Raw genomic sequence first — 12308 nt, forward strand, 5'->3', positions numbered from 1 at the left:
CATGGATTTTGCCATGTATGTGGCCATTTCCATGTGCATATGCCTTAAAAATCCACACAAGTCCAATCCAAATATAGTCCATTTTCTGAAGTTTTTTTCCAGACTTGTTGTATTGCAGTTTAATATTTTTCCCACAAACTAGTGCACATAAGATGGCTCAGTGCAAAGGCATTTGAATTTTCGAGCCATTTTCATTTTGTTTGTTTTTTCTCAAACTGGTGGCAAACTTGTAGTGTTGACCATTCATACAAGATGGTTTTGAATTCCTACTTGCCTTGTCCCAGGTTCATCCACCGCCAATATTGTACCATAAAATGATTTTTCAAGAATTTCAGGAGCAATCTACATCACACTTGTAGTGCAAATTTGGGCCTTTTCTGATAATTCAATAAAACTCAACTAAATGCATGGAATATAGCAATATTACTCTAAAATTGCTGAAACCTGGTCGGTGCCCATCCAATGTGGCATGCTTTTGATGAAAAAATGAAATGAAACAATTTTCTAAATTATTTGAGGCACTTCCTTTACAAACAAATGTCATTTCTAGGGCTTGGAAATTAGAAAATTGATTTTTTATTACAAAAAAATGTAAATTCCGATGAAACATTGTCCACAATGTGGCCTGCTTTTGATGAAAAATAAAATGAAACAAAATTCAAAATTATTTGAGGCTCTTCCTTCACAAACAAATGATTATTGAGGACTAATCTAATTTCTGTGGCCTACTTTTGTTACTTTGCTTGTCCCAAGTTCATTCACCAAACCAATATTTAGTACTAAACTAATTTGGTTGACTAAAGTGCATCCGTCACACCAAATGGCTTGAACAAAACTATTAACACCCCAATGGTATACTGCATATAGTGAGTAAACGGTTTGTTTTATGCTTCACTTCGTTTAGTGCATAAAATGGTGACGACTGATTCGAAAGTCATGTACACATACTTGGTCGATTGGCTCTTGCGCCTCTCTTTGAGCGTCTAGTCTTGGGTTCGAGTTCTCATCCTGGCTTAATAAACCACCTCTTTTTCGGATTGGCGCCTCCACTAACAAAGGTGTCCCACAAGCCAGTGACTGCGCCCATCACATATGACCGTGAAGCCACTGACAAAGGTGTCCCACGCGCCAATAACTGTGACCACCACCTACGACCGTGCAGCCACTGACAGAGGTGTCCTAGAAGTCAGAATACGCGCCCACCATCTACGAGCGCGCAACCGCTGACAGAGGTGTCCCACAAGTCAGTATATGCGCCCATCATCTACAAGAGGACAGCCGTTGACAGGGGTGTCCCACGCGTCAGAAACCATGTTTGGGCTTTTGCGAGGGTGAGTCGTACGGTGAAGGGAAACGTGAGAACTGCCATAGAGCGTGGGCAAAACTGAGAAGAACTAAACGAAGAAGGCACGGAACTAGAAATCCCAAAAAAGTTACTCGAAATCTTCTGCAGTTGCAGTGTGTCCACACAATCGATTTTGTTTTAGTACAAGCATGCGGGTGATATACATACATATACAGGGACAAAAAAGACATTGGAGATATAAAATTGCCCTTAAACGAAAAAACAAACATGTGCATATGTACAGGTGATAAATTTAGGAGCTCTCTACAGTTGACCATCTCCGTCTTCATCTCTCCCTCGTCAGCTTTGATTTGTTAGTCCAAACTACTTCGTGACACCCTTCTCTGCATACTCTGCCCCAAAGATCTGAGGCCGGTCAGCAGGATTATTGTCCTCGCTCACCAGGATTCAGTTCCTAAAAATGCTAATTATCCGCACGGGTGCTCACGTTCTTCCTCGACGATTTGCAGAGCTCTGCCCTTGTTCCCAAAAATGTTGCGAGTATGTATCCTCTCCGTCTGGTTCATTCGTCATGCTATTATATCGTGAACCTCTTGAGGTCGACCACCATGACGGTGATGTCATCCCTGCTCCCTCTACACCGCGCCATGTCCACGAGCTCCTTGAAGCACCCCGTGGAGTCCCGGCCGGCGCGGCTCCTGGAGACGGCGTCCACCGCCTCCTGGTTGGACACCTTGTTCCAGAGGCCGTCGGAGGCGAGGACGAGGAACTCGCAGCCGGCGGTGAGGGGAAGCCTCCGGATCTCCGGCTCTGGGATCACCCAGCGCTTGAGGTCGGCGTCGCCGAACGCCCGCGACACGGCCAGGCAGTCCTGCACCCTCCACACGCCGTTGCTGCCGCAGCTCACGTAGCCACCCTGAACGAATTTTGGCTGTCAATCAGCTGCCTTTCTTCTCTATGATCGGTGTGACGTTGCGTGCATGCATGAATATATATGTGCACATTTGCGTACCGAGTTCTCGATGCGGGACCTCTCGTCCTCCCTCGCGGCGGTGTGGTCGGAGGTCACGGCAGTCGCCACACCGCCGCGGCACATGACGGCGCGGCAGTCGCCGAGGTTCGCCACGTAGATGTCGCCGTCCTTGACCAGCGCCGTTGCGGCACATGAGCCACCTCTCAGGCCCTGCGTTCACGAGGGACAAACAAAGAGTTAAATCCCTGCAGCTCATCATTAACATTTCTACTAGAAAAAAGAAGATACGTTTTTGTCCTCCCAGTTGTTCCTAGTTACAAGTTCCATTTTAACCCCAAATTCAGACACTTTGACCCTTACTTTCAGCGTCAAACGGATTTGAACTCTGAACTGAAAACATTGGTAACATTAACATAGCTGTCAAACGTAGCAATCGCCAGTCACCAGAGGCGACACCTGGGCACCTGGGACACGGCGAAGGGAGCACTCGTACAATCTAAGCCAGCATCTTTCTCTGTCGCAATCATAGCAACGGACAAACCCTAATGGAGTAGTAGTGGACATCGATCGCCATTGTCGGCATGCAACACGCATCGCACAAACAGGAGGAGTCTGCATGTGTTGACGCGTTCAACTCGGCCGGAAGAGACCTGGTAAAAACAAAAGTACACACCTGCTTCACGAGCTCGCTGTCGGTGGCCAAGTAGGCGGCTCTGATGGCCGCCGTGACAGCATCCGTCGACCACGACGACGGTTCTGTTCCCTGCGCCTCCTCCGTCGTCGTGGCCAGCACAGCAGCGACCACGTTCTTGCCGAGGTGGTCGGAGACGAAGTCCACCGCTGCGCGGCCGCCGTGTCCGTCGTACACACCGTAGAATGCCTGCAAATGCGAAAGCATTTTGTTATTCCCTTGTTGGGCGGCGCGCGTACATCTTTATTGCCTAGGTCATGTGTGCCCTGACCGAGTCAGTTCAACAAGATAAGGGCACTTATTCCAAATCATAATTAGTGGCACGTTCAGCACATGCATAAGTCAACGCCCCCCTATACTGCTTGCACCCGTAAAAACGATCAAATTATTCCTGGAAAAAGTTCATATTTTGAGGAACTTTACCCCTTAGACAGTTTTTATGAAGGACAAATTGTGTATTTTATTTTAAATTTCTGAAAAAAAACAAGCATATGTATGTTGCGGTGAGTACACAAATTTTCGTAAACAAGCATAACTAACCATGCATGATCTATGAAAATCAAACAACCAATGGGCTACTTTTTCACGCTAAATGATCATATGAAAACGTTGGGGTGACCCATGGCTCAATCTTAGAAATATTTAGTTAGATAGCCAATAGATCACTGTTATCTCATCTGTTTTTCTACATGCAAGTGCCCTAAAGTATGAGTTCTCATAGGTGACTTACAAATAGTTATTTCTCGTTGCCGGAGATATAGAATAACTATTTAACTTTGTATACTAGCCATGAATGGTCGTATTTTCTTAATTTATTTCGCAAAAAAAAGAATGGTTGTATTTTCTTAAAAAAATATTAAGTACATCCATATAATTGAGGCCATAACTAGCATATACGATATTTATCGGATTTTGAAAAACTTTCAAAAGAGATTTTGTCCTTCCAAAACTCAGCTCATGTTAAAGTGCACCGCCTTACTATGATACAGTACTAATTTAGGAGACTTTGTGAGCCCCCAAATAATAAGGGACAAAGGCAAGCTAAGACCATATATAGTTTAGGATACATTTGAAAATCGTCATTTAGAGATGAGTAGATGACACGAAGGACATGGGAATTAAAATCGGTTTTGCTAGTATATATTTTTCAAGGAAAAATGTAGGCATGATGATGATTCACCCGAAGTCTGAAGAGAAGATATCGATCAATGAGAAAAGAATTTTACCAGCTGGGAATCTGCTCCAAGTTTCTGAGCGATCACACCATATGCATCCTCCATTGCATGCCTGGCCCCTCTCCTGCTCGCCAGCCAAAACCCTTCCCCCTCCACCTCCACCTCGGCCTCCTTCTCGGCCACAACGGTCCCCCAGCCAGCCGCCACCTCGACGGCCTCAGGGGCGACGGGTATGACCAGCATCGACGGCCTCTTCCTCGCCCCCCGCGCCGCCTTCTTCGCGGGCTCGACCTGCTGCGCGGCGCCACCGCCGCCGTTGCACGCCGCAAAGGCGTCCACCGCCGGCGCAATCAGCAGCTGCTCCCTGGCCTCCCTCTGGTCACGCTCACGCAGCGCGTCCCCTACGGCGACGCTGAGAGCCGGGTGCGCCTTCCTCCGCATGGAGAGCGGCGCGGACGACGCAGGGGAGGTCGTGGCGGGCAGGGAGACCGGCGGGGAGCAGAGGACGGATGCCATGGCCTTGCGGAGGGCGCGGGCGAGGCGGGCGAAGGCAGCGACCACGGAGCAGAGGAACTGGACGGTGTACAACAGCATCGCCGGCAGGGTGGGAAACGGACGGAGGCGGCAGAGGCAGTTGGACGGACCAGCTAGCGATGGCTAATTCTGGGAGGAGATCGATGAGAGGCTGCCACTAGCTGGCCGGAGTTAGGTTTTTATATATACAACATGGGAGAGAGAGGGTGACGAGGAGGAGGGGCAAAGAGAAGAGAAGGGGTCCTTGATGCTGACCGGTCAATGGAGTGACCAAATCACCTTGGCTAGGCTGGCCTGCCACATGCGGTTTAATACAATTCCGGCCTGGTTTTACGTGATCCCAATGGCGCATCCAGTTGTTGACTAGTGAGGAGCCGAGCGAGCCCCCCGGAGATTTGACAGCTCCGGCAATTGCTCGCTTAATTTACAAGATGAGGGCTCATTTGCTTCAAAGGAATTCTATAGGATTTTCAGAGAATTGCAATCCTATGGAAAAGGGTTTCCCCGCTTTGTATTACAAAACAACCAATCGATACAGCCAACGATAGGTGTTGGGACGGAAGCAGCACAGACACGCTCAAAAGAAACGAGAGAGAAAATATAAAAGAAACAAATGCCGACAACGACGGATCGACAAAAACACGAAGAAGCCCCGCGACCATTGCGCCCACCGGAGATCTCCCACCAAGCTCCTAGACTCTGAAGCGCCGGTACCAATCAACACCTCCAAGAAGGGACGCGACGATGCTGACGCTGCTGCAAAGGGTTTCCCCCGGTACGCGACGAGGAGAGAAGAAGGGTATCCCCGGACGCCCTTCAGGAAGGTCCGGCAGCACCCTCAGGCGCCACCGCGTCGGTGTCGGCCAGGCCGACAGGGATTTCTCCCGATCCCAACCTTCACCTTGGGCGCTCCGAAGCCCGCCACCGAAACCGACAACCATCATGCACCACGCTGGTCTTGAAGCTTCTCACGCCGTCTCACCACGGCACCACGAAGAGAGGTCTGCACACCGAAGAAGAGGAGCCGGGACAGAGGCGGCAGCATCGTCAGCACACGGGAGGGCTCAACCTCCACCATCAACGACGGTAGCCGACCGGACGCAATAGTAGGAGCACACTAGGCCCGTGGGCCCACAGTCCCGGCCGGGCCACCCAAGGCCCATAAAGCTCCCGCCTTCGCGCTGCAGCAAGCACGCCGACGGCGACGCCGCCCGGGTCTGAGCTGCTCCACGTCCGCAACACGCAGAAGACAACGAAGCCACGCCGGTAGCCGACCCGCTCGGACCCAGATGAGACCCGCAGGGCTTAGATCTGGGCCGGGGCGCGCCGCCGGCCACCCCGCACAACCAAGCTGCCTCGCCGCCAAGGAGCAGCGCCTCCCTCACGTCTGTCGCCGGCCACCGCCGCCGGGTTGCCGGACCGCCGCCTAGCCGAGCAACACCGCCGCCGCCCCCCGCCCCGGGCAGGGAGGACGCACGCGCGGGGAGAGAAGATCCCACCGCCGCCGACACCACCCGGGCCAGAGCCGGGGGCACCCGCCGGCGGCGGCGGGGAGGGACGACGCGAGGTGGAGGACGAGGGAGCAGGCGCGCTGGCCGCCCTGGCCGCCTCCCGGGAAGGCAGCGCGAGGGCGGAAAGGGGGGGAGGGAAGAGCGGGGGGGACCCGGATCTGGTCGCGCGTTGGCTAGGCTCGCCGAATCCGGTCGGGATCGGGCGAGGGAGGTGGTGGCGGCGACGAGGGTTAGGAGCGGGGGGGGGGGCGAGCCCCACTGAATCTCTTGTTCGAGGATTGCAATCCTTAGGGATTTTTTTTATGTTGGTCCTTTTATTCAGGCTTTCTTTGGTTTATAGGATAGGAATTTCATAGAAGTAGGAAAATCATAAGAAATGGGATGCCATGTATCTCAATTTTTACAGAGAAAGACATGTCATTTGACGCATGGGATAGGAATATTTTCATTGAGTCTATGTTAATGTTTTTTTCTTTAAAATGTAAAGGATTGGTTCCTATCCTACATAGAAATGGAAATCTACTCCTACAAACCAATTCATAGGAATTTTTCCTATCCTATTAATTATTTTGGTACAAACTCACTCTTCTAACATTCAAATGAACAAAAATAGTTGTAAGGGCATCTCCAACGCAAAACATCGCATGAACTTTCCTATTTGTCCATGGACGCGTCCGGGCGTCCGCGGAAACCCACAATTTGTCCGGATAATTCAACTATTTGCCGAAAAAGGGTTTCCCCCGCTTTGCATACAAAGCAACCAACCGAATCATACAGGGATAGGTGCTGGGGCGGAAGCAGCACATACACGCCCAAAAGAAACGACAGAGAAAGAACAAAGAAACAAATGCCGACAACGGCGGATCAACAAAAACGAAGAAGCCTCGCGACCACTGCGCCCACCAGGATCTACCACTAGGCTCCAAGACTTCCGGAGCGCCGGCACCTATCAACACCTCCAAGAAGGATCGCGACGATGAAGACGCTACTGCCAAGGGTTTCCCCCGGTACACGACGAGGTGAGAGGAAGGGTAGCCCCCGATGCCCTCCCAGAAGGTCAGGTGGCACCCATAGGCATCACCGCGCCGGTGTCGGACACGCCGACAGGGGTTTCCCCCGATCCCAACCTGCACCTCGGGAGCTCCGGATCCAGTCACCAGACCAACCACTACCCTACGCCAACGCGGACATGAGGTCCCCACGCCGTCTCACCACGGCACCGCGAAGTGAGGACAGCGCGGCGAAGAATCAGAGCCGGGACTAGGGCATCAGCATCGTCAACACGCGGGAGGGCCCCACCTCCACTGTCCGCGACGGTAGCTGTCCGGACGCAATAGCAGGAGCACACCAGGCCCGTGGGCCCACAGGCCCGGCCGAGCCCTCATGGGCCCGTAAAGCTCTCGTCTTCGCGCTGCTGCCGGCACATCGTCGGCGCCGATGCCCCACATCCGAGCCGCTCCTCCTCCTCACTGCGCCACAGACAACGAGGCCACGCCGGGGAGCCGGCCCGCTAGGACCCAGATGGGGCCCTCCGGGCCCAGATCTGGGCCGGGGTCGCGACGACGGCCACCCAGCACCACCACGCCGCCAAGGAGCGGCGCCGACACCACGCCTGCCGCCGGCCGCCGCCACAGGGCAGCCGGACCGCAGCCACGCCGAGCTGCACCGCTGTAACACCCCGGATATAACTTTCCCTATTTGTACTCCAATTCTTGCCGTTTCCGGCGTTAAGTTATATTTATTTCCTCGGGTTCGGGTTTTGTCTCCGTGTGTTGTTATCGTTGTCATGCATCTCATATCATGTCATCATGGGCATTGCATTTGCATACGTGCTCGTCTCAGGCATTCGAGCATTTTTCCCGTTGTCTGTTTTGCATTCCGGCGCTTCGTTCTCCTCCGGTGGTCATTTCTAGCCTTCTTTCATGTGTGGGGATTAAACATTTCTAAATTGGACCGAGACTTGCCAAGCGGCCTTGGTTTACTACCGGTAGACCGCCTGTCAAGTTTCATATCATTTGGACTTCATTTGATACTCCAACGGTTAACCGAGGGACCGAAAAGGCCTCGTATGTGTTGCAGCCCAACACCCCTCCAATTTGGCCCAAAACCCACCTAACTCTGCTCCATCATCTAGATCGTTCGATCACGATCGCGTGGCCGAAAACCGCACCTCATTTGGACTCTCCTAGCTCCCTCTATGCCTATATATAGACCTCCTCCTTTAAATTCGCGGTTCCACTCTTCCCCCTAACCCTAGATCCATCCACCGCCGCCGCCGGACGTGTCCGGGACGGACCGGACGCGTCCACTCCGCCGCACCTAGCCTCTCCCGCGCCGCCACGTGGCCACAGCCACCGTCCCCGCCGCCGCGGCCCGCCAGGCCCAAGGAGGGCCCCCGCGGCCCGAGCCGCCGCGCCGCCACCTCCCGGCCGGCGCGCCGCCGCCGCCTCCGCCGGCCCCGGCCCGGCCTCTCCTCTCCACTCCGGTGACGTCGGCGACGAACTCCGGCATGAACAGTGCGCGCCGGCCCCGCCTCGGATTCCGCGCCGGTCAAACCCTAGATCTGGGGTTGTTTTTTTACTAAGTCCCTGATATTCTCAGTCCATATGCACATGTTCGTATCCCCGTAACTTTGCATCCGTAGCTCTGATTCATGCATATAGCATATCAAAATGTTCATCTCAGAGAGTACATCATTTCATTCCATTGCATCATTTTCATTTGAGCTCATCTTGATGCCCGAAATGCTGTTAGAAGAGGGCTACTTGAGTTAATTGTCAGATCTGCTACTCCGTTTAGCACTTTTGTCATTTTTGCCATGATTAATGTGTGCATGCTATGCCCATGAGTCCTGTAGCATGTAGTTTTCATGCTCCAAAGAGGGCTACCTGATCTGAAATTCCAGACAAGTGTTAATTTCACTAAGTCTGAGATCTGTTTGTCATATGCATTTTTTCCATGCTTTTTTGAACCTGTTAATGGATGAATTGGCCGTAGCTCAGTGCTAGACTTTTGTTAAGCATCTTGTGTGCATCCCTGCCATGTATTTTGTTGTCATGTTTGGGTGCTGTAGCATGTTCATCTCAGTGCATTTAGATGCCTACTTGTTGTAAATCGCAGACCGGTGTCATTTTTGAATCGCTTGCCATTTCCAAACCGTAACTCCGATTCTGGCGTTCTTTATATCGTTTTCAAGCGATTTCATCTCATCTTTCCAGTGGCTCCCTTGGATTTCCAAGTTGAGGCCAGGTTCATGTATTTCCTGTCATATCTTGCGTTTTGCATCCCGCATCACATCCCGCATAGCATATCATCATTGCATCATATCGCTTGATCCTTGCACGTGGTTGATTGTATCCTTGTTGCTTGTTTTTCTTGTTTGAGTAGAGCCGGGAGACGAGTTCGCTAACGAGGAGCCCATTGAGTTTGCTTTTGAGGATCCAGTCAACTCTGACAACTGTGCAGGCAAGATGATCATACCCTCGAAATCACTACTATCTTTGCTATGCTAGTTTGCTCGCTCTTTTGCTATGCCAATGATACGATGCCTACCACTTGCTTGCAAGCCTCCCATTTTGCCATGTCAAACCTCTAACCCACCTTGTCCTAGCAAACAGTTGATTGGCTATGTTATCGCTTTGCTTAGCCCTTCTTATAGCGTTGCTAGTTGCAGGTGAAGATTGAAGGCCGTTCCTTGTTGGAACATTTATTTACTTATTGGGATATCATTATATTGCTATGTTATCTTAATGCATCTATATACTTGGTAAAGGGTGGAAGGCTCGGCCTCTCGCCTAGTGTTTTGTTCCACTCTTGCCGCCCTAGTTTCCGTCATATCGGTGTTATGTTCCCGGATTTTTGCGTTCCTTACGCGGTTGGGTTATAATGGGAACCCCTTGATATTTCGCCTTGATTAAAGCTTTTCCAGCAATGCCCAACCTTGGTTTTACCATTTGCCACCTAGCCTTTTCTTTCCCTTGGGTTCTGCAGACTCAAGGGTCATCATTATTTTAACCCCCCCCCCCGGGTCAGTGCTCCTCTGAGTGTTGGTCCACCTGTCAGCTACCGATGGCCACCAGGGGCAACTCTGGGCTGGCCTACCCGTACCTAGGACAATCTGAGTGTGCCCTGAGAAAGAGATATGTGCAGCTCCTATCGGGATTTGTCGGCACATTCGGGCGGTGTTGCTGGTCTTGTTTTAACCTGTCGAAGTGTCTTGAATTACCGAGATACCGAGTCTGATCGGAACGTCTTGGTAGGAGGTCTATTCCTTCGTTGACCGTGAGAGCTTGTCATGGGCTATGTTGGGACTCCCCTGCAGGGATTTGAACTTTCGAAAGCCGTGCCCGCAGTTATGGGCACATGGGAATTTGTTAATGTCCGGTTGTAGATAACTTGAACCTTAACTTAATTAAAATGAATCAACTGAGTGTGTTACCGTGATGGCCTCTTCTCGGCGGAGTCCGGGAAGTGGACACGGTGTTGGAGTAATGTTTGCGCAGGTTGTTCTCTAGTTTCTCGCTCGCGCTTTGCCTCCTCTTCTCGCTCTCTTTTGCGAATAAGTTAGCCACCATATATGCTAGTCACTTGCTGCAGCTCCACCTATATTTACCTTGCCTTACCTATAAGCTTAAATAGTCTTAATCGCGAGGGTGCGAGATTGCTGAGTCCCTGTGGCTCACAGATTACTATTACACCAGATGCAGGGCCTGATGATTCCGCTTCAGGAGACGCGTACGAGCTCAAGTGGGAGTTCGACGAAGACTCTCAACGTTATTATGTTTCCTTTCCCGATGATCAGTAGTGGTGCCCAGTTGGGGGTGAACGGGACCGTTGTCGCATGTTGGGTTCTCTTTTATTTTGGCGCCGTAGTCGGGCCATGAGTGTTTGGATGATGTAATGTTATTTATGTACTTGATTGACGTGGCGAGTGTAAGCCAACTATGTTATCTCCCCTTTATTATTTATATTACATGGGATGTTGTGAAGATTGCCTAACTTGCGACATATGCCTTCAATGCGATTATGCCTCTAAATCGTGCCTCGACACGTGGGAGATATAGTCGCATCGAGGGTGTTACAACCGCCGCCGCCTCCCTGCCCCGGGAAGGGAGCACGCGCGCGGGAAAGGAAGGCCCGCCGCCGGGGAAAAGGGGGAGGAGGGGGCCCGTGGAAGAGGGGCACGAGCTCCGCCCCGGCCACCTCCCGGGGAGGCAGCGCGAGGCAGGTCTGGACGGGGGAGAGGGAAGGGAGGAAGGGGGCGGAGGAGGGGCGCGGGGCCGGCGGCCGGCGGTGGCGGGAGGAGGGGAGGGGAACCGTAGTCGCCTAGTCGCGGGAGCCCTGCTTCAAGGAAGGGCACTTAGGTTGTTCTGCCGTTTGTGCAACGGAGAGAGGAGAAAGAATGGGAAGGGAGAAAAAAGTTGGTTTGTGGTGTGGTCAGAGTGGTTCTATGCTAAGCCGCGGTGTCCTGGACATGTCAGACTCCCCTGCTTCGTCGATTTGGGGTCGAAATGAGGAAATTTGGACGCTGGCAGAGGGATGCAGGCAGACAGGTCCGCATTTTCGCAAACGTCTGCGACACCTAGAAACTCGTACTAATCATTTTGCTTTAGTTTCCATGTGTTCTTCAATTTTGCTCAGATGTGGATGATGTTTGTTTGCATGCCTATCTAGATATTAAGGACAGTATAACCGCACCTAATCCCTGCCTTCATAGTGATTTGGATTTTCGGCCGTCCATTTTATTGATCTGGGAGTTTTTGGCCGTCGGATTTCGTCTGAAAGCCAATCTGTTCCGCATCTGTCTAATACTGGCCCGTCTGTCCTGTGGGCCGCTACTCTGGAAGCCGAAACGAAGTTCTCTGGTACATTGGGCCGTCGGCCAAATAGCGACCAGGTCCAGTTCGCCGGGTTGCCGTTTCCGCCACGCCCCTCCCCTGTATCCCACCGTCGGTCCTCATCCCCACCCCCGGCGGCGCTCTAGATGAAGATCGGCGGCAGGTATTCCTACGGTGGCCGCGCCCAGTAGGATCCATGGCGGCACAGGTATGCTCCCCGTCCTCCTTCTCCTATCTTTTCTCCTCCGCGTACGACCCTCGTCCGCCGCGTCCCACGCACC

The 12308-nt window shown here is 52.1% G+C and overlaps 1 protein-coding gene across 1 annotated transcript; it reads right to left on the bottom strand.

The window, feature by feature from the left end:
• Positions 1 to 1470: 1470 nt before the first annotated feature.
• Positions 1471 to 4810, bottom strand: LOC119289065 (probable protein phosphatase 2C 74). Its single transcript, XM_037568496.1, has 4 exons — positions 4197 to 4810; positions 2953 to 3159; positions 2319 to 2489; positions 1471 to 2222 (listed from the first exon to the last, which is right to left on the bottom strand). The coding sequence occupies exons 1-4, from the start codon at positions 4737 to 4739 to the stop codon at positions 1884 to 1886; spliced, it is 1260 nt and encodes a 419-aa protein (XP_037424393.1). The 5' UTR covers positions 4740 to 4810; the 3' UTR covers positions 1471 to 1883.
• Between the last annotated feature and the right edge of the window lie 7498 nt (positions 4811 to 12308).

The sequence above is a fragment of the Triticum dicoccoides genome, chromosome 4A (genome assembly GCF_002162155.2).
Source record: "Triticum dicoccoides isolate Atlit2015 ecotype Zavitan chromosome 4A, WEW_v2.0, whole genome shotgun sequence".
In the NCBI taxonomy this organism is placed as follows: Eukaryota; Viridiplantae; Streptophyta; class Magnoliopsida; order Poales; family Poaceae; genus Triticum; species Triticum dicoccoides.

Excerpts from the sequence above, each read along its gene's own strand:
- LOC119289065 (XM_037568496.1), bottom strand. The coding sequence starts at position 4,739 with ATGCTGTTGTACACCGTCCAGTTCCTCTGCTCCGTGGTCGCTGCCTTC. Across the intron at positions 3,160-4,196 it reads TTGGAGCAGATTCCCAGCTG|GCATTCTACGGTGTGTACGA; the intron begins GTAAAATTCTTT and ends TCGCATTTGCAG. Across the intron at positions 2,490-2,952 it reads ACAGCGAGCTCGTGAAGCAG|GGCCTGAGAGGTGGCTCATG; the intron begins GTGTGTACTTTT and ends TCGTGAACGCAG.